General features: G+C 46.2%; 1 protein-coding gene across 3 annotated transcripts in view; it reads left to right on the top strand.

Annotated features, from left to right (window-relative positions):
• Positions 1-27654, top strand: part of LOC140409085 (myosin-IIIb) — a 250058-nt gene that overhangs the window by 68926 nt on the left and 153478 nt on the right. For all 3 annotated transcript variants that reach the window (XM_072497187.1, XM_072497186.1, XM_072497184.1), the window contains exons 5-7: positions 23339-23441; positions 25113-25269; positions 27538-27640. In XM_072497187.1, coding sequence (XP_072353288.1) covers positions 23339-23441; positions 25113-25269; positions 27538-27640 — 363 coding nt within the window. The remainder of the gene's footprint in view (positions 1-23338; positions 23442-25112; positions 25270-27537; positions 27641-27654) is intronic.

Raw genomic sequence — 27654 nt, 5'->3', positions numbered from 1 at the left:
ACCATTTTCCTGAGGGTGGCTTTCAATGTCCTGTTCATTCATTCTACAATACTACTTGACTGGGGGTGGTCTGCAATGTGAAACTTTTGTCGAATGCCAAAAATAGTGAGGACGTTTTTCATTACACAGCCAGTGAAATGGGAGCCTTTATCGGACTCTATACTGTGGGGGAGGCCCCATCTTGTAAAGATGTGGTGTGTTAATATTTTAGCCGTTGTCTTGGCCGTATTAGATCGCGATGGAAATACTCCACCCATTTTGTGAAGGTGTCTATGACCAACAGCACATACTTATAACCATTTCTGCACGGGGGTAGGGGTCCTATATAATCTATCTGGAGATTTGTCCAGGGTCCATTAACGGAGCGGGTATGACTAAGTTGAGCCTTTTTCGCATATCTGTCCAGATTGTTCTGGGCACAGATTAAGCAATTCTCAATGTAGTGCGTCACATCGGTTTTTAAATCAGGCCACCAGCTAAGTGGTCTGAGGTGGGCTAGGGTGAGTTCAATTCCTTGGTGTCCATGTTTGTCATGGAACTGACAAATGATCTAGTTCCTGTCCTGGCTGGGAACTATATAAATGCCATCCTTTAAAATCACACCATCGTGTGTGGTGATTGCGTTCCTGTATTTATCATACGGGGCTGGGAAGGTACCCTTTAAAACTTCCCTGAGTTTCTCGTCCTCTTTCTGTGCCTTCGCTAAATCCTGAATATTGGTCTGTGAGACCTGAACTGCGTGTACTGGGGTGCTTTCCGGGGGGGTTCCAAAAATAACCATACCTGGAGCCTGCCTTCGTTAGGGCGTCTGCTTTAACGTTACCAGGGGGGGAAGAACGGTGATGACTGCGAACCTTAATTAATCCGTATCTCCTATCCTTCGCTGTCTCTAAGACATGGCGAAGTAATGGGGCTGAGGGGTTTACCGTCCGCGGAAACAAATCCTCTTGTATCCCAGAGTGGTAGGAACTCTGTCAAACTATTGCAGACATACTGCACTGTAAATTCTATGGTGCAAGCTGTCCGAATAGATGTCTGCTGGGGTCGGGTACGAGTCGGGGTGGTCTACAAAGTATGCGGTCGCTGCCTGCGAGCCTCCGTGTCCTGGCAACTTTAATGAAATTTCATCTAGGGCGCGTCCCTGCGCGTCCTCTTCGTAAATACCGCAACCGGTAATTCTCTTTCCATTTAACACTGTGGAGGAGACATCCACATAAATCTTCAGGGTTGCGCGCGTGTCTGTGGGCTGGGGTCTCTGGGATGTACTACCTGTTTTCCTGGGAGGTGTTTTGGGAATAAATGGGCCTGTTTTCTGTTTTGTGGTGATGATCTCACATTCATTAGGGGTGCCTGCATACTGCAAATTATCGGCAAGGAAGGTGTGGGTCTTGGTTCGTTTTGCTGTGATGTCCCGTCCCTGTAAAAGAAGGGTCCAACGGGCTGCGCGGATTTGGCTGACTGTGCCATCCTTAAGTCGGCCGTCTAACAATCGCTGTGTTGGGGTGTGTTCTGTGAGGATGGTGATGGGGTTGAGTCCTGTAATGTAGGCGAAGTATTGTACTGCCCAAAAAACTGCGAGCAGGTGCCTTTCACAGGCAGAAGATCCTTGCTACACGTGGCCTAACACACGTGAGGCGTATGCTATGGGGCGCAATTGGTCATAGTGTTCCTGGAGGAGCACGGCCGAAAGGGTTCGGTCGGTGCTTGCAACTTCGACTGCATACGGGGAATGTGGATCTGGGACCTGTAATGCGGGGGCTGTGCTGAGGGCTCTCTTTAAAGCATCCACGGCATCCGTGTGCTGTGGAAGCCATTCCCAAGGTGCCTGCTTCTTGAGAAGGTCAGATAGTGGCGCTTCTTTAGTGGCAAAACCGTCAATATGGTTTCAGCAGTCGCCAACCAGTCCTAAAAATGACCGAGGCTGAGACGTTGTGGGGAAGGGGCAATTTGACGATCGAGTCAATTCTCTTTTGCTCGATCTCGCGTTTACCATGAGTGATCACTGTTCCCAAGTAAATCACTTTTTCTTTCAAAATCTGGGCCTTCTTGGGGTTGACTTTACAACCAATTTCTTTTAGGAGTGCTAGGAGTTCGGCGAGAAGTGAAATGTGCTCTCCCTTTGTGTCTGTCTATAGTAACAAATCGTCTACATACTGGACCAGACAATCGGGGCGGGAAAGTTTTGCTAAACCATTTGCCAGCTGTCAGTGGAAAATGGAGGGGGAGTTGTGGAAGGCACATCCACGTGTACTGTTGCCCTTGGAATGTAAAGGCGAATTTGTATTGGCATGTTTTAGCCAATGGAATGGACCAAAAACCGTGACTAATGTCCTAAACCGAAAAAAAATTTGACTGGAGTCCCTGTTTAAGCATGGTCTCGGGACTCGTGGCTACGGTGGGGGCTGTTGCTGGGGTTACTTTGTTCAGTTCCCAGTAATCAATGGTCGGTCGCCATGATCCATCCAATTTCCTGACGGGCCAAATTGGTGCGTTGTTTGTGGAGGCTACTGATCTGAGTATGCCTTGATCCAACAAACTCTCTATTACTTTGGAGATTTCTCCCTCTGCTTCCTGGGGAAATCCGCACTGCTTCTGAGGTTTAGGGACGGGACCTGTAATGTTCACAAAGCCAGCTAAATGCCACAGTCGTGCTTGTGCAGTGCAAATGCTGCTTTATGTTCCTGCAGGACTGCCCTAACCTGTTTGTCTTCACTAATGGCTCGAAGGTCGAACCAGAAGTCTCCTACTGAGCTAATCCTGTTTACGTACTTTCCCACTGTGAGCCTGGCGGGGGCACGTGCTGTCTTTGCCATTTTCCAAGCACACTTGTTAACTGGGTCAAAAGAAAGGTTATGGGAGATCATGAAATCGAACCCAAGGATATGTTCTGCTATCTGGGGCAGATCAACCAAAACTTTGGGGTGCTTAGTCATGATGTTCCCTATCTGTATCGCTACAGGGGCTGTCATGTGTCCCTGTTGTAAATGGCCTGTAAAGCCGCTGAGTGTGATGGTGCCTGTTGTGGGCCACGTGTCTCGCTGAAATATCGTGGAGGAATTGACTGTGGTGCGGGACCCTCCTGTGTCCCAAAGAAATTCTACGGGGTGTCCCTGAACTTTGCCTGCTACTAACAGTCTACCGGACTTGTCCCAAAGGATGTCACAGACCCAAGTTGGGGAGCCCGAACACCGTCAGTCGGTGCCGTTCATGTCTGCATTCTCTGAACGGGCGCTAACGCGAAGGATTGGCTTTGCCCTATTCTTGTTTAGGGTGCCTGTCTGTTGGCTTCTCTGCTGCTTTTGGGGTGCTTGACACTCTCGTGCAAAGTGTCCTAACAGGTCACAGTTGTAACATTCCTGAACTTTGGGCTGGGGTGGGCTGTTCCTGCCCACATTTACCCATGCGGGGTTCTGGTGCGCTTTAACTGGGTTCATCTCTGCCTGCTCTTCATCGGGTGTTATAAATGCGGTTTTGCCTGCAATTGATTGCTCCCAAGTGTGGGACAATCTCTTCAAAACCCATTTTTCATTGTTGGCCTCATCTGAGGGATCATAATTTGCGCAAGCTTTTCGTCCTGCGTCTGTGGCGTGGGAGACTAGAATTTGGGTCCATTTGGCCATATTATCTGGGGACAAATGGGCCTGGCTAACTCTCCAAAAACTGCTGTGAAGTGTATCCACAAGCGCCCAGCAAACGCTGTGGGGTGCTCCGTCTTCTTTTGCCTACACTTATTTAGGCCTTCTACGGGGTCACCTCTGTTAAAGCCGATTGCATCAAGGATCGCTGTGTGAATCTCTTGGAGTGTGCCTCCTCCTACATTCTGTGGGTCGGGAAGGGCTGCCACGACTGAAGGGTTGAGGCTTAAAACTGTGAGCTTCACTTGCTCCTTCTCGTCCAGGCCGTACATGGTAGCCTGTTGTTTGACTTTCGCAAAAAATTGGTGGGGGTCTGATGTGGGAAGGAACGGTGTAATTTTTCCACACGCGTCCCGTAATTGGGTCACGGTTAACAGGGTTGTATAAAGGAAATCTGCTTCTCCTTCTCCTGCGGCCCTGCAGTGTGTGGTTACAGGGTTCATGGGGGTGTGTTCTGCCTGTTCGGTTGGGGGTTGGGGCGCTCTCCTTTTCTGGGGTTTTTCCTGCGTACATGTCCCATGTACGTATCTATGGGCAGTCTCGTTCAATTCCTGCCAGTCGGGGCCGTTTTCTTGATCTAATTGTGGTCCAAATTTGCTTTGAAATCCATTTTGAACGGACAGCAGAGATTGCAATTCTGCAATTTGCTTCCGGCACTTTGTGTGGTCTACAGAGCTCAGCCTTTGTTCCGTCGTGGAAGTATGGAGTGCTCGTTAAATCATTGCACTGTTTCTGCAATTTCTCGACTTGCTGTTCTGACTGGTCTTACCAAGACCGCATGTTGCGTGTCCTGGTAGGCCTTATCGTATTGTGTCTGAAAACTGTTCAAATTCGTGAAACAAGACTGATGTGCCCACTTGGCATCATCCACCTCTCTGTCCCTTGCTGCTAACTGCTCTTTTAAATCTCTATTCTCCTTCCCTACCTCGCTCACGTCTATCTCACTACTTCTGTCTCTCTCCTCTATCTCTCTACGGAGCGTCCTAACGACCTCCTCTGTGCCTCGCAATTGTGCCAAACAGGACACGATTGCCATCGGCTTGCGAGCTTTCCTTAAGCTCTTCTTGTGGATCTCTGACAGATTCTCCCACCAAGTATGTCCTATACTCCCTGTTTCCTCATTGGCGCAGAATTCACTCCAAAGGGGCCATCCTTTCCCTTTGAGATATTTCCTGATCTCATCTTCCCAAACGGTACACTGTCCTACTCTACTCATCGCTGCGACCTCGAATTCCTGGGGGTTCATAAGGCGTTCCATTGCCTTCATTGCCATTTTCTCTATCTAGGATCTCTACTGAATTTGGAACAGGGGGTGATAAAGTGGTGATGTAAACACGGGTACAGCTTACGCTAATTCCCGGCCTACAAAACTCCCGACAGTTTTACGCAACAAAATCTCTCAGGTTTACCTTATATCCCTGTTAGTACGCATGCATTAACACACTTCTGAATCTCAGTGGCTTGATCAGTACTGTTCTTACACTTGTGGTTTTTCTGTTTCCAATTCGTTTCTCAATTCAAATTTGGGTTCTCTCGGAATGGTTAGGCCACTTCTAAATCGAGTCCCACCAGAGTCACCAGTAAATGTTGCTCTCTTTGGTGTGTTGTCTCTTAATTTGGCTCTGTTTAATTACGTTTGCTCAAGAGTCGCCAGGTATCTTTCGACTCCGCCACAAGGTTCAGAACCGAGTACTGATCAAAGACTCGATACACCAGTTAGTAAGTTCAAAAGCAATGCTCATTTATTTACACACAGTCAAATCTACTCATGCATAAACTCTACAAACTAAACTATCACTATTACTAAAGCCTATACTTAGCTTCGGGTGCCCACTCAGTCAGAGGAACAATGGCCGTTGCTCGGTTCTGAGGCTGCTGGGTTGAGCTGTTTACCGGATAGCAACTAGGAGCGTCTATCTCGCAGCGTGCGTCGACTTGGAACTTACTTGGTCTGATGCAGCAATTCGGCAGGTCTCTCTTCACTGAGAGCCAAGGCCAAAGAAGAAAGATTCTCCCTTGGGGAGTAGCTTTTATACCCCAAAGGGCTTCGCGCGCTTTTGGATCGGGCCTTGAACTTGGCCTCAATTAATTGGGCCTTTCCCAATCATTCGTATCGATCTTCCTCCATTAGAGGGGTGGGTTCCCTGGTTGCTGGACGTGTCCAAGGTGGCCGTTGGTTTGCTTTTTTGAGTCTCCTCTGGTGCCGGGGTGTCGGTCTTAACATTGTTTACCTAAATATTTCCCTTTTGTCCCTGGAGATGGCTTATTAGTATGTAGATGGCTTAGCAGTTTCTGTCCTGTCTGAGAGCTAAAGCTCTAATCAACAAACAGACCTTGCACCTGCTTGTTTCTCAGTATTGTCCAATTTTCCCTGCATTCTTTGCAAGTGTCCATTTTGTAACCGGGACGTGGCCATCCCAGATGGCTACAGGGTGGAGGTGTGGGCTTGGGTGGGGTGTTCTTTCAAAGGACCGGTGCAGACCTGATGGGCCGAATGGCCTCCTTCTGCACTGTGAATTCTATGATTCTATAATCTATAGGTCCCCAGAAAATATTTATTTATTACTCTGTTTTCCAATCTGTTCAGACCTCCTCCTCCCCACAGGCTCCTTCAACCCTTCCTGGTCCTCTTCCTCCACCTCCGGACACTCTAGACCCTCCAGAAACTCCCGCATATCCAACTCCTCCCCAGGCGACTCTAGCCTATAGAGATTTTTGTAAGATACCTCAAACGCCAAGTTTATCTGGTGCAGACACAAGTCCGCCACCCGAATCGGAACGATCTCTCAGGAGGCCTCGTTCCGCCTCAACTGACAGGCCAAGAGACGACTGGCCTTTTTCCCCATATTTGTACATTATTCCCCCTCGAGCAATACAACAGACTTACTGCCTCATCAGTGGATAATAGATCAAATTGCATCTCCAACTTCTTTCTACTAGCCGGGAGCTCTGGAGTAGGGTCACTCGAGTACCTTCCATCTATCTCCAAGATCTCATCCACCAACCTTCCCTTGGAAGCTCTTCCCTTGTCTCCCTATCCACCTGCACCTTATCCGAGATTACCTCCCCTCTCGCTATCACTTTCTGGGCCTCCCACAGCACCGAGGGTGACGCCTCCCATTCTTGTTAGACTCCACATACTCCCCAATCACCCTAGCTACCTTCACACACAATCTCAAATCTGCTAACAGTCCCACATCCAAACTCTAGGACGGCCGCTGAGCTGGCCCCACCACCAGGTGCGGAGTATGATCTGAAATCACTATTGTGGAATAATCCGCTTTCCTCACCTCTGGCAGTAGAGCCCTCCCCATCACAAAAAAGTCAATGCGTGAATACACGTTCTGCATCGGAAAGAAAAAGGAGAATTCCCTGCCACCAGGGTGCAAAAACTACCACAGATCCGCTCCATCCATCTCCTTCATAAACGCTGCCAGTACCTTCGCTAGCCCTGAAGGGGCCAAAGAATGATCCAACTTAGGGTTCAGAGCGCAATTCAAATCTCCCCCGAAAATCAACTGGTGTGTATCCATGTTTGGTATGGCAGTGAGTATCCTCTACATGAACGCTACTTCGTCCCAATTTGGAGCGCCACACACTCGCTAAAACCACCGACTTGCCTTCCAATGTCCCTGTAACTATGAGATAGCTACTGCTCTGGTCCGCTACCACCTTCTCCACCTAAAATCAAACTCTCTTAATTAATAAGTATCGCCGCCAACCCCCCCCCCCCCCCCCCCCCCCCCCCCCCTCGGGCTGTCAAAGCCCGAGTGGAACACCTGGCTTACCCAACCCTTATGGAACCGAATCTGGTCTGTCACCCACCGGTACAAAAGCACCACATCGGCCCTCATAGTCTTCAAATGAGAGTCCACTCTCACTTGCTTCACCGGACCTCCCAAACCCTGCACATTCCACGTAACTAATCAATTTGGGGGTCTTTTAACCCCCCTCTTCAAATCAGCCATTTCGACTGCGAGGGGTTCTTCCCTCCAAACCCATGTTTTTGAAACCAAAGCCCACCCAAGATGGCAGCCAACCCCACCCACCAGATGGGACAAAGAACAGCTCCCAGTCATGGTTACCACTCGACTCCATCTCTCCTTTCCCAGATATCCCCCAGCCACTTCCTCTCGAACCAACACCTCTCTCCTTCATTTCCACCCCCACCCCCTACCACTATTTACACCTTCTAGGCTCATCGAAACCTGCCTAAACCGGTCCAGCAAGCTGAAGCCCCACCTCGCTCGTCCACGAGCCAACCTCTGCCTGCTAGCGAAGTAGCCCTCCCACGAGAGCCCACACCACCTAAATAAGCAACCACAGAAAGAAGAAAACAAAATCAAAACCACCGCAGCCAAGAGCTGAAACTCATACCCCCCCACCCCAAGGCAAATACTCACTTCAAACGCCCACCAAAAGAAAAAATACCACAACTAGGAAAAAAAGCATCAAACAAAACACACCAATTTCAATCCCCAGCAACTTTGTACAAAAGAGAAAAAAGGGAGCAGGGGAACAAGGGCGAAATAAGAAAAAACACATCTTTACAGCAAGGTCCCCTTTGAAACCTATCCACCTCCCCTAACTAATGACCCACCACAGCCTCTTCTCCTCCGATGCCAGACCCATCAGCACCCATGTGGGAGCCAAGCACAGATTCTTCATACCCACCATTACAAAAACAAAGAAAATACGTGAAAACCCCAGCTCTAAGGGGAGTTGCATATATACACCACACAACGTGACTCGAACCTCAATCCCAGAACCACCATCACTGCACACAACCGTGCAGAGGGGACCGGCAACAACACGGTAGGATCAGGATCATGATCAAATTCCCAGAGCCTCCGAAAAAGGAAGGGAAAAAAAAATAGGAAGAGCTAGAACTACCAGAACTAACCTGCAGGACAACAAGGGATCAAGACCCAACCCAGGCTCTGCATCTTCCCGGGACACACTGAACACCCACCAATGAAGAGGTGAACAGGACACTCGATCAACCAAAATGGAGTCCCAACCTGTCGGGGAACAACAGGATATTACAAAGCAAAGCACTCTGCTTATCCCCAAGCCTCCAGGTACTGAAGAAAAAAAATCCAACCTCCCAGGATACCCCAACAAACACCCTCAAGAAGGGCACCCAAGCCACGAAAGATAACGAGATGCCACAGCGCCGGACCTGGCCTAACCCAGCATATCCCGACACACAGGAAACTATATCCCCAGGACTTTCAGCACACTCCAACTGAACAAATACCTTTCCCACCCCATCCAAGAAAATGTACCATCCCCAATAATAGTAAGAAGAATAAGATAATCACTCCAGCCTCAGCTGAGGGGGAGCCCATCCTGAGAAGAAGAACTGTCAAGACCCCAATAATTGGACATCCTAGAAGGGCGCGTTGGTTCCTTGCTCTCTGGTACAACCAGGGGAACCACCAACAGACCTGACCAGGTTTAGAAACAACACCCTGCTCACCTGATTGGAGAGAGAAAGAAGGAAGACTTCCAGAGGAGAGATGCCCAATCTGACTCCGAATGTTCGCCATCACAGAAAGGATACAAAGAGCAGTCCCTCTCCTCAACAAAACAACTAGCCAATCTCACCTTGGTGTCTGGCATTATTAAATCGTTTTGTTCTAATAACTCAAAAAGATTACAGAGAGAATCCCAAATGAGACCAGCTCAACCTCAGGAGAAATCCGAACGGACCCAATACTCCCCAGGATACAAAATCTACCCAGGCCATCAAAACATATCAACACAGATTCTTAAATTCAAATAATATGAGCAAAAACAGCTTGGGGGGGAGGGGGGGATGTCTATCCTCAAACACAGAGGACTGAACTAACCTAACCAACCTCAACCATCCACCCTTCACCCCGTTCCACTCATCCTCCTTATAAATAGATAGGGGGTGTTTAAAAAAAACACTGCGCTCCCACAACCACAAGGAGTATAAGACATAATAACAAAGAGTAAAACTGTGTACAGGTTACACTACACATAATCAACTCAATATGATTTTCTTGGAGCAGAATAATCGAATCCTCTTGCTCACATGTTGCCCTCACTTGCAGTAAAAATGACAACAATACATAATCACCAACATCATCACATGGGAGTAATGTCCAGGATTATAGAAGAATTGCAGGATAAAGACACCATCCATATTGCACAAGAAGGTAAACGATAAACCAGGATCAGCCAACATTCTGCAGGATCTCTCTAGGATTCCAATGATCGAAGCCTGAGACACCATCACTTCGACCGTGCCGTCTCTCCGATACTCAGGCAGTCCACTGCCTAAGCCCCGGCCGGGGGGAATGATTCAACTGGCTCACCGACCTACAACCCCTCATGGTCAGCATCTACAATAGGAAGATATAGGACCACCGACCCAAACGACCCCGCCACAAAGTTCGGATTTGTTGTGCTCCATCGACTCTGATGCACCCAGCCACCAAATCAAGATTACCAAAACATGGCAGCCAATTTTCAAACTCAATTGGGAACTCACCTCCCATGTCCCTCACCAGGGACCCAGCCCACAAACACACCTTGCCCATTCCCTACCTCTCTGATCCATCAGGATAAATGTCACACCATGCAGTAGGATCTCAATGACATTAAGGCAGGCCCTCACTCCTCTCCCAAAGATATCCCGCATTTCCTCCAAGTGAGCTCTGGAGAACTACATCGCGGAGCCGAGATCTTCAACCAAGACAACATTTTCAATGGCAGCCATTATCCAGATGCACACAGCACCACTGCTCAGCAGCAACTACACCAGTGCAAGCCCCACCCCAGCCCACTCTGACCACCATGCACAAGTGAGGACTTTTATTATTTATCTTGGCCCTTCTTCACAAAACACCAATCGGGAACCTCCAGGGATATAGTGCAAGCCATGGAATCCAAGAGAAAGCAAGATGAAATGTGCATCAGGGTAAAATAAAGGATTAAAAGATGAGCATAGCTAGAGTTCGCGAAAACACAGTCGTTCTCACGTTCATATACACCTGTTTTGGACAGCTTATTCATGAAGAATTGTATAATCAGTGACCAAATGAGAAACTTTGTAAACTGGCCTCTTTACTATCTGAGTCATTGTATCAATGGCCACTTGGATTCAGAAAAGTATATGTTCTCCAATGCTCTCAAAATATACTTCACTGAAAGGTCTAATTAGAAATGTTGCAAACATGCATTTCTTGTACTTCATTCTTGACATCCTCACTTGGTAAGGAAGAAGACTGTTGTGTCATACGACCCGGGTGACTTCTCACGACCGACTTCTTGTGGCCTATGAAATTCGTGATTCTGAGCTGTAAAAAAACATTGTATATTCATCATGTATCAAATCAAATAAGACCATTGGCTGTTTAAATTTCTTATGAAAACTAACTCAGTGTAAAATGAAGCATTTTGGGTATGGAACGATAAAACTGTAAATGTTATATTGAATTGAAATCCCTTTTTACCAGAACGATAGACCATTGCAGCTTTGTACCAATATTACTTTCTAGTGTTACTGTAGCACCAAGAGGTTCTCATCCTTGTCACTATGTCAGTGTGAGTTGAAACAGGCGGTGTCATTACTCCTATGAGTTCTTCTTTTCCTGCTGTACAGAGCAAGAATGGCGATCATGCTGAATGAGGAATGCTTTGATTTTCAGAGTCAAATACAAGAGATTACAGCATGTAATCCATTAACAGAACTTGCTGTCAAAAAGAATCAAAACACACACATGTTTGAAATTCCTTGGTCCAATGAATATGCAGAGAAATCGAGACATCAGGGGCGAAATTCTCCGACCCCTCCGCCGGGTCGGAGAATCGCTGGGGGCTGGCGTGAATCCTGCCCCCGCCGGTTGCCGAAGTCTCCGGCACCGGATATTCGGTGGGGGCGGGAATCGCGCCACGCCGGTTGGCGGGCCCCCCTGCTCGATTCTCCGGCCCGGATGGACCGAAGTCCCGCCGCTAAAATGCCTTTCCCGCCGGCGTAAATTAAATCAGCTCCGGGGTCCTGGGGTGGGGGGGCGGGGGGGGTGCGGGACGATCTGGCCCCGTGGGGTGCCCCCACGGTGGCCTGGCCCGCGATCGGGGCCCACCGATCCGCGGGCGGGCCTGTGCCGTGGGGGCACTCTTTCCCTTCCGCCTCCGCCACGGTCTCCACCATGGCGGAGGCGGAAGAGACTCCCTCCACTGCGCATGCGCGGGGATGCAGTGAGCGACCGCTGACGCTCCCGCGCATGCGCCGCCCGGAGATTTCATTTCCGCGCCAGCTGGCGGGGCACCAAAGGCCTTTTCCGCCAGCTGGCAGGACGGAAATTCGTCCGGCGCCGGCCTAGCCCCTCAATCTTGGGGCTCGGCCCCCAAAGATGCGGAGCATTCTGCACCTTTGGGGCGGGGCGGCGCGATGCCCGTCTGATTTGCGCCGTTTCCGGAGAATTTCGCCCCAGATATTCATGTGCACTGAGCATTATGCCAAGTGTTTTGAAGGTCAATAGAGAGGCACTTTGGACGTCTCATGCAGCAGATATTTCCCAAAATACTCCACTACCACCTGACCAGCGGGCGAGGGAATTATGTAGAGTTCTTTCAAAGAGCAACTATAATATAGGAACTGAGTGCTAATTAAATTTGTAAAGTTTACAGTTGTGCGCAAAAAAAGTTATTTCTCGAGGAAACAGCATCATGAATTTCAAGTTTTGTGACATAGCAGCATTCTTGCTTAGTACTGAACTCAATTTAGTCTGTGCTGAATTCTTTAAGAAAAGAATGATCATCATTACTGGAGCTTGTGCTCAGTGACGAGTATGTGTCCAGAACACATCCACACACCCTCTGGCAGCTCTATTGAATGCTAGGACTTCGATTCATTCCTCACTTCACGCAAATCCCCAACCATTCTCTCCCTAATCTCTTTAGGGTCAATGGCAGTTGTATAACATTTGGCCTTGACACTGAAATGTTAGGAGAGGCTATTAGCGAGGTCGTGGGGAAACAGAGTAAACAGTCAGATCTGCTTCTATATATCTTCGTCTTCATAACCGAACATTTCTTCTTTTTTCCCCCAGCCCCTGAGTATAATAGCAGATCTTTCCTTCTCTTTTGCCCCAGTTTCCCCCCACACCCCCCATCCCAGCTTTGCCCTTGTTCACCGTTGTTCTTGCTTTAAAAAAGCAAAAGTTCGAGCTCTGTTGCCTCCATCACAGACAGCCAGTTAGTTCACATCATGATTGAATGTGTTTTGATTTGATTGGGGGCAAAACAGGTAATCTGGCCATTTACTTGGCCAGATGCAAGGTCACTAGTTGGTCATGTTTACCAACCAATGGCAGCAACCTCATTGGCCAGGAATCCCACAGAGCGGGCATCAGGATTACCTCAAAATATCCATAAGTTATTGTATAGAACAGAAGGTAGCCATTTAGCGGTATGTACCTGTGTGCTGACTGACTGCAAGAATTAACTTTTAGATCGATTCCCTCCCCTCTTCCCATACCCTTTTGGTTTTCAAATATTTATTCACGTCCATTTTAAAAGCTTTTGTTGATTTTGCTTCAGCGGATGTTTCAAGTACCATATCCCAACAGCCTTTAAACATTTAAAAATACCAATTTCTTAACCACTCCTTTGGTCTTTTGCATAACATTGCTCGGCGCGGTGACAAAGTGGTTAGCACTGCTGCCTCACAGGGCCAGCGATCTGGGTTCAATTCCAGCCTTGGGTGACCGTGTGGAGTTGGCACATTCTCCCTGTATCTGCATGAGTCTCCTCCGTGTGCTCTGGTTTCCTCCCAGCCCAAAGATGAGCAGGTTAGGTGGGGTTGCAAGGATAGGGCGGGAAGTGGACCTAGGTAAGGTGCTCTTTCAGAGGGTCAGCCTAGACTCGATGGGCCGAATGGCCGCCTTCTGAACTGTGTAGGGGTTCTATGATATCCTATAATTTACTAACACAGCAACAAGGGGAAAACAGTTTTTCCCTGCACACCTTATTATTATTATTATTTTGAACTTGCCTGCCCAATCTCCCCTTGGTGCGGTCTTTTTTTTTGGGGGGGGGGGTTTGGAGGGTGGAACCCAAAAACTGACTTGATTCAGTTTTTCATAAACAATGTTGTTTAATGCCTAATATGTAAAATCCAATTCTGCGCAAGTTAAATACATCAGTGCACACTAAATTGCCAGCATGTTGTGTGCTTATTTGAATAGGGAACGACTTCACGTTGTTTGTTCTCAGGATTCATCATCCAGTTCTTTATTGTAGTGGGTGCCATGTTATAATAACTCCCTATACTCCATCAGTAATGATTTTTGAACCAGTTGCAGCTTCCCTACCTTTCCTAAAAACATATATATTTTGCTATGACTCAGATTCTTGGTTCCATTAAAATACAGTGAACATTGAGGTTTTGTAAAATAAACAATCTGCTATTTTTGTTGTCACACGTCCTGGGATTCTAAATCAGGACTTCAAATTATTTTATGGAATTCTTCCCAGCAAATGTTCCCACGCTAGCCTGCTGCTGTACAGCCAGATAATAATCTGGAGTTAATTTAATCTGGGGGGGAGGAGGGGGAGGAGAATGAAGAAAGTGGTAGTTACATTCATGAGGTTTTAGATTAGTACATGTTCTGTAACAAAAGCATCAGGATCCTTAACTTTTGATGTGGGTGTGGTATCCTCAATAACGACGCTTAGAGTGTAAACAGTAAAGAAGGCTTTAATAAACTAAGAACTAGGCTAGAGCCGAGACGTGTGCTAACTGCTGCACTGCCCACAAGGCGGCCCCTTATATACGGCTCACAGATGGGCGGAGCCGGAGGCGGAGTTCCCCAGGGTTCCAAGCCCGGTCTTAAAGGGACCATCACCTTACATGGTGACAAGGGTACAGTGTTACAGTAACCGTTCATCACATTGGGTCAGGAAGACTGATGTGACAGATTGATCACTGTTTATTACCTCACTTCTGATTATTATTCATGCCCAATTATCCTTTCCTTTCACATCTGTGGATCAGGAGACCAGGCAGGTTGTTTAAAAGGCAAGTCAGCACGTTTTGTGCCTCTGCTGAAATTGAATTTTATGCACAAAGTAAAGTCACACCTAAAATAAAAGATATTGGAGTTTCTCAAATTAATTTACGAAGGGGCACAGTTTGTTGTTGTTTAACCTCTGGGCTCGGAAGAAGCCTTTTGCTCAATGAAAGATGATTGCGGTATAAATGTCATGCCTGTTGTTATACACTCCATAACGGGAATAAAGGATTCCTTACTTATTTCTGCCAGAGAACAAGTTAATAAACTCTGGAGGATTTGTGTTTCAATGGCTAGAAGCTGATTGAATTTAAGACGTCGGTAACAGCACTTCCAAGTGAATCACATCACTTTGCCCAGCCCAGGGTTACTTGAGTTATAACTGAAAGAAGTTGTATAGTGTGAATTGCATTCTTTCTCCTTCATTCATCCAGATTTTCCAATTGTAATGACTGCAAAACAACCATAATTTGCCTTCACTATTTTGGGAAACTGATGGCAGCACCTGGCATCTAAAAATGCACAGTCCAACCGTCGCCTTCCAGGTCAAATGTGAGTGTGGTCACTTGGTTGCTGACTGCATAATCCAGCTCATTTTAATATCCAGTCTTGAATTCCAATTTCACCTCCCGGTTTTGTTAATGGGACTTGGTGAAAGTTAGGACACTTGTAGCAAAGCTCTCATTTATGTAGAAACCTAGTTACAGGTAGGATATTGGAACATTATATTTATTACTAGTGGTGTGTTCTTGTAATACATTTGCTAGTTAAAATTCCTGCTGCTTGTTTTTATTCCATGATAGTAAATCTTAATACAGGTGGTTAAACTTCATGCTGCAGCGGCTTTTTTTGTTTCGTAAATGAAGCTTTGTTGTTTTTGTTCCGTGACGGTAAATGTTAAAAGTGCAACTTCATGTTGCATTGCTGTTCTTGTTGTATGATGTGATGGTAAATGTTAACATTAAATACCCATGTGCACTGCAATATTTGTTCTCAATATTCATTTCTAAAATCCTGGTGTTTTTATGGTCTGGAAAATAGGATACGTAACTTGCCATCTGCTTGGGATCAAGAGCAAACCTGATCAGGAAGGGAGAAGTAACTAGTGTGAACAGTGGTGCTCAGCTCCGTGTTTATCTGACTCTAATTTCTTTCTTCCCTTCCCTCAGCTCCTCCTCCAGCATGTTGAGTGGAAAATATCTTCCTCTCCACTTCCCACATCAATACAAACGCAAACAAGCCCAGCAGCTCCAGCCCATTATCTGGGTGTTTACTGATTATAATTTTGGAAACATTATCTACTGTTTTATCACAGCCTTCTCCTGCATGGCCACAGCACTGCTGCCTCTCTTAGGTGATCTTTCTATAATCTTACGTCACTTGGCCTCCCGGCCAACCTCCCCAACCATGGCCGAGCCCGACTGTCAAGACGTCAAATAATGGACACAAATAGATAGGGAGAAAGTATTTGGCAGTAGTCTGAGTAAGAAGTCTCCTGTTATTGATGGGATGCATCCTAGGTTGTTGAGGGAAGGGTTCAAAATTACAGAGACTCTAGCCTCAAGTTTCCAATCATCCTCTGATGTTGGTGAGATGGCTGAAATCTGGAGGACTGGAATTGTTTGAAGAAAAAAAGAGGAAACTGATTAATCTGGCTACTGCAAACTGTTAGAGATCATAATCCAGAGGAAAAATGAATTGGCACTTGGAGAAATAGGGATTAAAAATTATAGCCATCATAGATTTGTCAAAGGTTGCTTGACTAACTTGATGATTGAGTACTTTAATAAATAGAGAGGGGCAGCACGGTGGCACAGTTGTTAGCATTGCTGCCCACGGCGCTGAGGACCCGGGTTCGATCCTGGCTCTGGGCCCCTGACTGTGTGGTGTTTGAACGTTCTCCCGTGTTTGTGTGGATTTCAGCCCCACAACCCAAAGATGTGCAGGCTAGGTGGATTGGTGACGCTAAATTGCCCCTTAATTGGAAAAAATAATTGGGTATTCTAAATTTTTTTTTTTTTAAATAGAGAATTAATGAAGGTAGTGTATTTGATATGTATGTGTGTGTGTGAATTTTCAAAAGATGTTTGATAAAATCCCAGATAATAGGTTTGTTAACAAAATTGAAGATCATTCACACAGGGCAGTGACTGTGAATAAAAAGGCTGGCAAGGCCTTGGACAGGGTGTAGAGACTATTTACTAGAATAGCACCATTTATGTGGTGAGATTAGGAAATCTGGGATGTTCTCCTTACAGCAGAGATTAAGGGTAGATTATTTTGAGTGATTACTCCTTCCAGTGACAGAAGGGTTGAGACCAGAGGGGAGACATGACCAGGAGGGATTGTTAAGAGTAGATTTGAAGGGCGGTGACAGAGGGGGGACGATTTAAGGTAATTACCAAATTAATCAGAGGTAACATAAGGAGGGAAAATGTTAGGTAGCGTGTTATGATCTGGAATAGACTTCCTAAAAGGATGGTGGAAACTTATTTTTGTAGTAATTATCCAAGGCAAATTGGATAAAGTTTAAGATGAGCCAAATGGCTCCCCTCGGCACTGTATGATTTCATAATTTAGAAGATTCAGAATTTTACAGCACAGAAAGAGAGCATTCGGCCCAACGTATCTGTACCGACTCCCGAAAGAGCTACCCAGCTAGTCCCATTCTCGAGCCCTACCTCCGTAGCCCTGTAACTTCTTCACTTTCAAATATGGTGGGTGGCACAGTAGCACAGTCGTTAGCACTGTTGCTTCACAGCTCCAGGGTCACGGGTTCGATTCCTGGCTGGGTCACTGTCTATGCGGAGTCTGCACGTTCGCCCTGTGTCTGCGTGGGTTTCCTCCGAGTGCGCCGGTTTCTTCCCACAGTCCAAAGATGTGCAGGTTAGGTGGATTGGCCATGCTAAATTGCCCTTCGTGTCCAAAAAGGTTAGGTGGAGTTACTGGGTTACGGGGATGGGTGGAGGTGTGGGCTTAAGTTGGGTGTTCTTGGCAGGGGCAGACTCAATGGGCCGAATGGCCTCCTTCTGCACTGTAAAATCCATGATTCTATATATCCAGCTCTCTTTTGAAATCTCCTATGGAATCCACCTCCACCACCCTGCCAGGCATTGCATTCCAAATCCCAGCAACTCGTGAGTAAAATAATTTCTCCTTATCTCATTCCTAACTCTCTTGCTGACCATTTTGAAGTTGTGGCCCCCAGTCACTTACTTACCAACTAGTGGAAACAGAATATTCTTCTTTACCTTGTCAAAATTGTTCATAATTTTGAACGCCTCAATAAGGCCATCTCTTGATCTTCTCTGCTCCAAGAAGAACAAGCCCAATCTTTCCTTGTGTCTAAAATTCCTGGTATCATTCTAGTAAATCTCCTCTGCACTTTCTCTGGGGCTTTAACATCCTTCCTTAAGGTGTCTAAAACTGAACACAATACTCCAAATGTGGTCTGACCAATGATTTGTAGAGATTAGCAATACCTCCTTGCTTTCATACTCTATGCCTCTATTTATAAACCCAAGGATCCTATAAGCCTCCTTAACAGCTATTTCAACTTTCCTGGCTACCTTCAGAGAATTATGCACTTGAACCCTGAGGTCCCTCTGCTCCTGTACTCCCCTCAAAGATGTACCATTGAGCCTATATTGTCTCCCCATGTTTCTTCTACAAAAATTCATTACCTCCCATTTCGCTGCATTGACGTTCATCTGCCAGGTGTCTGCCCATTTGGCCAACTTAATAATGTCCCTCAGCCTCTTCCTCACAATTCACTATTCTCCCCAGTTTAGTATCATCTGCAAATTTAGAGATATTGGCCTCAACACCCACCTCTAAATCATTTATGTAAATCACTGATCCCTGGGGAACACCACTTTCAACTCGTCTCCAGTCTAAGAAATGTCCATCTATACCTACCCCTCTTGTTTCTATCTCTTAGCTAACTTCTAATCCATGCTGCCAAGGACCTATAGATCCCAAACATTTTTAATTTGCTAACCAACCTGCCATGTAGCACTGTATCAAATGCTTTCTGAAAGTCCAAATATACAACATCCACAGCATTGCCCTCATCCACTGCCTGTGTCACCTCATTAAAGAACTCCATTAAATTTGTCAGACTTGACCTGCCCTTGACAAAACCATGTTGACTGCCTAGTGTTAACTTTTTTTTCTCTTAATTGTACTTTTATCTCCTCCCCTATTATGACCTCCATCAGGTTTCACACGTTTGATGCCAAGCTAACAGGTCTGTGGTTTCCTATCCTTTGCCTCTTTCTTAAACAACGGCATCACATTTGCAATCCCCTAGGACTAATCCTGTGTTCAGAGGCCTGGAAAATTTCTGTCAACGGCTCCACAATATGCTCCCTTACCCCTATCAGCAATCTAAGATGCATCCCATCTGGGCCTGGCGACTTCTCTACCTGGAGTGCTGCCAGCCATTTTAGCATCTCCTTATCTATCACTACATCGCTTAGTTTGCCAACGCCTTCATTTTCAACTGGGCCATTGTCACCATCTTCTAATTTGGTAAAGTCAGAAGCAGAGTACTCATTTAGTTCACTAATCTTTTACCATTAATATGTTTGAAGAATATTTTACTTTTGTTTTAGCACAGCCTGCCATCCTTTCCTCTTGCTTTCTCTTAGCCTTCCTTATTCCAGCCTTGGTCTCGGTCCTGTATTTGAGATGCTCTTCCTGATTTCTATTACTCTAATTATTCCAGCATACATCATATGCCTCTTTTCTTTTCTTCCTTCTTTTATCATCAATATCCTTAGCCATCCAGAGTACTTTAGCTTTGGATACCCTGTATGTATTTCTCATGGGTAGGTACCTAGCTTGCACCCTAATCATCTCCTTTGGAAGTCTCTCATTTTTCATCCACTGTTTTATCCACCAAAATGCATTTCCAATCAACCTGCTCCAGTTCAACTTTTAGACCCCTACTATTTTTCCTTTCCAGGCTGGGATCTTAATCCATGACTGATTTTTAACCTTTTCCAACTTAATACTGAAACTTCTGATATTATGATCGCTGTTTCCCAACTGCTCCCCCACACTATGCGTTTTCTACCTGGCCTGCCTCATTTTCTAGGACCAGATCCAGCACAGCTTCCTCCCTGATAGGACTGGATATGTACTGTTCCAGAAAGTTCTCCTGCACGCACTGCAGGAATTTCTCCCCTTCTATGCCCCATTTCCCCAGTCTACCTCGAGTAATTGAAATCCCCCAAATATCACAACACTGCTTGTCCTGCACATTTCCATAATCTACCTGCAAATTCTCTGCTTCACTTCCTCCCCACTATTTGACGGTCTATAAATAAATAAATACCAAACCAGGTCACCGCTCACATCCTGTTTCTCACCTCCAAACATATGGATTCTAATTCAGGAACTGCATCTCGTTCAAGGGCTATGATACTATCTTTGACCAAAGCTACACCTTCTCCCTTTTTACTCACCCTGTTCCTACTAAAAACATATCCAGACCTGTTCTGGCTTGAGCCATGTTTCTGTCAACTCTACTACGTCATATGCCCATAGAGCAATTTCTGCTTCCAGTTTGCCAATTTTGTTCACAAAATCTGTGCATTTACACATACAGTTTAACCCTGCCCTTATCTCTTTCTTGCCCTTTGGGAGGTGACCATTTCTTTGTTCGCTGTCAATACTTGAGCCTTCCCTCACTTCCTTTTTCCCTGTTCCCCATCATCTCATTATCTGGGGCTGATTTAGCACAGGGCTAAAGAGCTGGCTTTTAAAGCAGACCAAGGCAGACCAGCAGCACGGTTCAATTCCCGTACCAGCCTCCCCAAACAGGCGCCGGAATGTGGCGACTAGGGGCTTTTCACAGTAACTTCATTTGAAGCCTACTTGTGACAATAAGCGATTTTCATTTCATTTCATCTCTCTTTTGCCCTCACTGGTACTTCTAAAACTGGGCCCATTAGTCAACTCCATTCCCCCTCCCCCGCCCCCCCAACCCCCCCTCTCTGCCCTGCCATACATGTTTAAATCCACCCCCACTACACTACTCTCTCAGCCAGGAGATTAGTTCCATTTCAGCTCAGATGAAGCCCATCCATTCTGTGATGATCAGAAGAAACTGTTACATTGGAGAAAAAAACTGTACAATTATCATGTTTATGAATAACATTCATCTTCTGACTTGTGCCGATTAGTCACACTACCTTTAACGGCATAGCTTCAAACCATTGATGTCCAACCGCAGGTCTACATTTGCTTCTTGGCATGAAGACTGCATTACAGCTTTTGGCCCTTCATCAAGTGTAACCAGATTACAATTTTGTTTTCTTCTATTTTTATAGATAATGGCATTTCCATTAAAAGCCAAAAGCCATTTTTGCTGATGTTAAAGGAAAGTTCCAAGTTGATCCAGGAACTGTAGCTGCAAGCTCTGCCTGTTAACTTGATGTGTCCTAATGTGACCATCCATCTGTTATAACTGAGTAGTCTGCTTGTTGACTATGAGCACTAAATACTGCACATCCCAAGTACATATTTTTTAAGGTTCTGATTTCTGTCCCTTGTGTACATTGATATAAATAATTTGGAGCTCTGATCCTTTCAATAATTGAGGGATATTCTGGACGTAAAATTCAACTCCATAGCACCGCAAGTTTTGGGGTTGTGGGACCTGAAAAAAATAGAATCATAGAGTCACTACAGTGCATAAGGAGGCCATTCAGCCCATCGAATTTGCACTGACCCTCTGAAAGAGCCCATCCTAGGCCCACACCCCCACCTGATCCAAGTAGCCCCACCTAACCTTCTGGACACTAAGGGAGCAATTTAGCATGGCCAACCCACCTCACCACATCTTTGGAATGTTGAGAGGAAACTGGTGCATACGGAGGAAACCCATGCAGTCTCGGGGAGAATTTACAAACTGCACACAAACAATCACCCAAGGTCGGAACCGAACCTGGTCCTTGGCGCTGAGAGGCAGGAGTGCTAATTACTGTGCCACCCCAAATGCTGGGGAGTCCATGCCTGATGACTTCCATTGCTATGATTGCTATGTTTTGATCACGCAGATGACACATGCGTGCACTGGAAATAGGCAGATGTGACAGGTCATTACATCAGTTGGTGTCCAGCATTGATTCACCATCCGATTTGCCACTTTGGACTGTGCTATTCCTGTCAACACTGTCACTTAAACAATCATGAGGGCCCACCCAGTAGTGCTAATTATAGAGATGGCCATTGATCTTTTAGGTGAGGTACCTTTGACTACTTTTTTGTTGCTACAGAGTTAGTGGAAGTACAGGGTCCTGTGTTATTAGAACCATTAATTGATAGTCAGAAGGGAGTGATGCTGGACCTTTGGAAGAAGTGATGTGACTTTGAAAGACCTGAGCAGAAACTTTGTTTCCAGTCATGGGGGCTATTGTTGCAGCCCCTCATGGGCTGCAGTCTGACGGGGAGTTGAGCAGAGGTGGTAGAGAGGGGAAACTTATCATGGAGGGAGGAGGAGAATGACATTCAGCTGGTGGTTCTGCCCTAGGAGGGCCCACGCATATCTCTCTTGTACCTGGAATGCAACCAGGCACCGTACCAGCGGTTTCACTTCACCAAGTAGATGGTTCAAACTGTGCCACTTCCTAGAAGGGAATTTGCAGCCACAGAGCAAAGTGAGGATGGCACTGCCAGGGGATGCCAAGGTCAATGTAACACTCAAGATCTACAAGAGTGGATTTGCCTGAACTGCATTCAGTGAGGTGGTCAACAGCTCAGTATGCTGCCCATCACTACATCCGGTTGAGACCTTGGGCGAAATTCTCCGACCCCCTGGCGGGTCGGAGAATCGGCGGGGGCTGGTGTGAATCCCGCCCCCGCTGGTTGCCGAAGTCTCCGGCACCGGAAATTCGGCGGGGGTGGGAATCGCGCCGCGCCGGTTGGCGGGCCCCCCCCCGCACGATTCTCCGGCCCGAATGGGCCGAAGTCCCGCCGCTAAAATGCCTGTCCCGCCGGCGTAAATTAAACCACCTACCTTACCGGCGGCACGGGCGGGCTCCGGGGTCCTGGGGGGGGGGGCGCAGGGCGATTTGGCCCCGGGGGGTGCCCCCACGGTGGCCTGGCCCGCGATCGGGGCCCACCGATCCACGGGCGGGCCTGTGCCGTGGGGGCACTCTTTCCCTTCCGCCTCCGCCACGGTCTCCACCATGGCGGAGGCAGAAGAGACTCCCTCCACTGCACACGCGTGGGAAGCTGTCAGTGGGCGCTAACGCTCCTGCGCATGCGCCGCCCGGAGATGTCATTTCCGCGCCAGCTGGCGGGGCACCAAAGGCCTTTTCCACCAGCTGGCGGGGCGGAAATTCGTCCGGCGCCGACCTAGCCCCTCAAGGTTGGGGCTCGGCCCCCAAAGATGCGGTGCATTCCGCACCTTTGGGGCGGCGCGATGCCCGTCTGATTTGCGCCGTTTTGGGTGCCAGTCGGCAGACATCGCGCCGTTTCCGGAGAATTTCGCCCCTTGTGTGCAAGGAGAGGCCACCATTATCTACTGTCTAACTGTTTCTATAGTTTGGAGGAGGAAGTAAATGGATGTTCTTAATCTTCCTTTGTATTTAATATTTAAGATTTTAATTTTAAAAACTTTGTTTTTTTGTCCCCTTGTTGCAGGTGAATCCACTTCTGGAAGCATTTGGAAATGCCCAGACTGTGATGAATGATAACAGCAGTAGGTTTGGGAAATATATTCAACTGAGATTTCACTATACTGCAGGTAAAGACACAGATGTACCTCCCATGCCTCAGGTCTAAAGATGGCACCTGTACTTGGTTGCAGTGCATTTCTTTCTAATTCCATTTTCGGCTGTTGGGTCACATGCCCAGATGGAAAAACAAAATACAGCGGATGATGGAAATATGAAATTAAAAACAGAAAATACGGAGTCTTTCCATCATTTTCTTCTTTTTTCATTTCAACCTTCCAGATGTTCTGTCCTACTCTGTCCTAGTTCTGTGCTCAAATCCAAAATGGTTGAGCAAACCACTCACTTTTATAGATTCAAGATGAAGGCCCCCCACCACATTCTCAGAGGTAACTGGGGATTGGCAATAAAGCCATTTTATGTCTGAAGAATGAATTTGCAAAAGAGAGTTGATCTCCCTGTGGCAAACCTGGTTATATGAATACATGAGCCAAGCATTGCCAACAGTACCAATGATCAACCAGCTAACATAAGTGGATTCTGGATTCTTTCCAGTTGCTGCTACACAACTCCGCAAGCAAATATCCTGATGGAAACTTACCACTGTCCTGATAGTATGTTGCATAGATTTATCCAGATTAGGTCTCAACAGCTTGCTGATGTGTACTCGTACAACAAATGGTCCTAAAATGGACCTCATCTCTTGGCCACACATACTTACTGTGGCCATTATGAGGTTCTTTTTCTGCACATTTCTATTTCTATTGTACCCTCCTTGAGTCACTGCTGAGCAGATGAGTTAATTGAGAAAATTCTGAGCTGGTCAGGGTTCTCCTAAAAGCCAGATTTAAGATTAGATAGTAACACTATCTGACTCCATCCAGTGAGTTGAATACAACAGTGTTTATCAAACTTTTTTCCAGGGACCCATTTTAACCAGCCGGCCGACCTTCGCGGCCCACGCCGGCCGACCTTCGCGGCCCACGCCGGCCGACCTTCGCGGCCCTCGCCGGCCGACCTTCGCGGCCCTCACCGGCCGACTTTCGCGACCCACGCCGGCCGACCTTCGCGACCCACGCCGGCCGACCTTCGCGGCCCACGCCGGCCGACCTTCGCGGCCCACGCCGGCCGACCTTCGCGGCCCACGCCGGCCGACCTTCGCGGCCCACGCCGGCCGGCCTTCGCAACCCACGCCGGCCGACCTGTGCGACCCACCATTTTCTCTTACCTTGTTTGCTGCTGACAAAAATGGAGGAAATGGTTTTGGGTCCCTTTGGCCCTCATACACACTCCTCCTATGTATCCTGTTGGATGAAGGTGAAGCCTTCCGGTGTCGGAAAGTATGGAGTCTCCATCTGTCCAATGTTCTGCAATTTTTTTCCTGTAAAATTTTATCAAATAAAACCCCTCCCGAACTTGTAAAAAAAAATGAATAAAATAAATGAAAAAATAAAAATAAAATGAATAAAATGAAATGAATAAACCTCACCCGAACTTGTAAAAAAAATAGCTGCGACCGTTTAAAAAAAAAAAAAAGCAGCTGCACTGTGCCTGCGCACCGATGATCTGGCATGCATGCACAGTGCGGCCGCATTTTTTCACATGTTCGCAGCCATTTTGAAGGCCACTTGCAGCCGGCATTATTAAAAGCCGACTGCTGTGACCCACCCATGGGTCGAGTCCCCGACTTTGACAATGCCTGGAATACAATATGTGTAACCTGATGCTTCACTTTTACTCAGTGAAAGGGGCTAAAATCAATGAATACCTTTTGGAGAAATCCCGCGTTGTACATCAGGATGAAGGCGAGAGGAACTTCCATATTTTCTACTATATGTTTGCTGGAATATCTGCCGTTGACCAGGAAGTCTACGGTCTTTTGGACCCCAAGTTCTACAGGTAATATTTATTTCAGCAGCTCAGCGCATGTTGACTTGACTTGGTTCTTACTGTCAAATTGTAGGTTATTATTCAAATAGAACTCTCAAAGGCGCAGGTCCCATTCCAGTAAATGTAGTCATTTTAATTGTTTCTTTCCATAGTTGCTCACAATTCCAGTGTTACCACTCTGAGATAAAGTTCAATGATTTGGTCTAGGTTGAAGTAATCGGAGTCTGAATCTGAAAGATATCTTGCAGTGTGGGTAAAATTGTTGGGGGGTTGTAAGCAGAGGACTAAGTAGGTTGCCCCACTTGATCATAAATCAAGTTTATTGCTGAAGTTTATTTGCAACTCCTATCCTTGAAGGAAACTGTTCCTTATTTTTAAGGAAGTGGTTTCAGTGGTTGGAACAAGAGTTGTTAAAGCTACATGGTATCCATGCAAAATTGTGATTGCCACATCCTCACTAACTAATAGGACACTAAAATACAATGGTCTTCTGGACACAATCTATGTTATTAACAAGTTTGCATATGGTGTGGCACACATTGGACTGCCTTTATGTGAGGGAGATGGAATGGAAACTGCAAGGGTCTGCTCGGCCACACTCCCGCCATCTCTGCACATCCAATCAAATGGTGCATGGCCAATTACTAGTCATCCAGTATGTAGGAGGCCACTTATAGATACAAAAGAAACTTTCATCCTGACCATACACCCTTGTCTTGCTCCCTTCCAACCTTGCAGTTGTTATCAGGACCAGTTTCTTGTGCCTGTTTTTAGATGCCACGGTATAATCAGCTCCTGTGACTTTGAGTGACTGCAAAAAAATGATCATGTTGAATTGTTGTTGCAACTAAATTCACAGTGAAATATGAATCGCCCCTTGGTGTGAACATATAACATGTTGGCTCTGAGAATGGGCACTATTAGGCTAGCAACTTGTGTAGCAGGAGGGTAATGTCACAGCCATGGCTAGAATCCATTTATGATAGAAACAAATCACTCCAACTCCGGTTCAATCTGGAAATGCACTTTCCTAATTGAAGGGCAGCATGGTAGCACAGTGGTCAGCATGGTTGCTTCACAGCACCGGGTTCCCAGGTTCGATTCCCGACTGGGGTCACTGTCTGTGCGGAGTCTGCACGTTCTCCCCGTGTCTGCGTGGGTTTCCTCCGGGTGCTCTGATTTCCTCCCACCACCCAAAGATGTGCAGGTTAGGTGGATTGGCCATGTTAAATTGCCCTTAGTGTCCAAAAAGGTTAGGTGGGGTTATTGGGATAGGGTGGGGGGGGGTGGTGGGCTTAAGTGGGGTGCTTTTTCCAAGGGCTAGTGCAGACACGATGGACTGAATGGCCTCCTTCTGCACTGTAAATTCTATGTTCTATTCTATGAACCAATCATTCAGAATCTTAAGATTTCATAACCTATTAATATTTCAAAAACTAAATGTTTAATTCCTTTTGACTTTTAAAAAATTTCCTGAATTGTGCCTTTTTGTTTAGTTTCTTCCTTGTTTACTTGAAATAACGTTCCAAATGCTCGAGCAGAATTAAGCTTATGTGGTGAAAACTGATGGAAATGTTTATTTTCCATGATCTAATTTCTCCCTGGTGTCCTGCAATAAGACCAATAAACCTCCCTCAATCAATACTTCATGGAACCCACAAGTTGATCTGTTTTTTAAGAACCTATTTATTGCCTTTGCACTTTTCAATGAAAAATACAATCTTCCGAAAAAGTATTTTTCCGCAAAGAAATGCCAAGGAGATCATCTTTGCAAGCTAAGTCACTGCCTTTGAATCAAGAGTTAATTGCACTCATCAAGGTTCAAGTTGTTCACCAAGGGTTATTCCTCATTGGTTATTCCCTAAACATTTCTTAAGATTTGCCAATGGCAATCGATTGGAACCTCTTATCATTGGAACTTGGGCTAAATTGTGTTTCAAATTAAAAATTCAAAATAACTATGATTCACTTGAAATTTCCAAATATTTTTTATGTTCATAAATTCCACTTTCTTTGTTTATTAGGAAGGTTTTCGATAAGCTCCTGAACCCTGCATTCTATTTGTTTGCTTCTGTTTTCTCAGGGATGTATTATCATGTTTCCTCTTGTTCTTGTTTGCTATAAAGTGCACCATTTATTCAGTTAAAGGTACATTGAAAGGCTTTTTCATGCACTTTTATTTGAATTGCTATGTGAATGGCACAAGGTGCAATATGGAAATGATCTGTAGTATTTCTTTTTTTCCTTTTTTCCCCCCCCCAATCCAAACTTTTCCAGGTACTTAAATCACAAATATGGTACTGATGAAACCATCCAGCAGTGGAACAAGAAATATCACGAAGTTTGCAATGCCTTGGATATGGTTGGATTTCTGGAGCAGGTAAATCAGCTGCA

This window comes from Scyliorhinus torazame, chromosome 3 (genome assembly GCF_047496885.1).
Source record: "Scyliorhinus torazame isolate Kashiwa2021f chromosome 3, sScyTor2.1, whole genome shotgun sequence".
Lineage (NCBI taxonomy): Eukaryota > Metazoa > Chordata > Chondrichthyes > Carcharhiniformes > Scyliorhinidae > Scyliorhinus > Scyliorhinus torazame.
The sequence above is the reverse complement of the archived record's forward strand: the minus strand, read 5'-3'. Positions and strand labels throughout refer to the sequence as shown.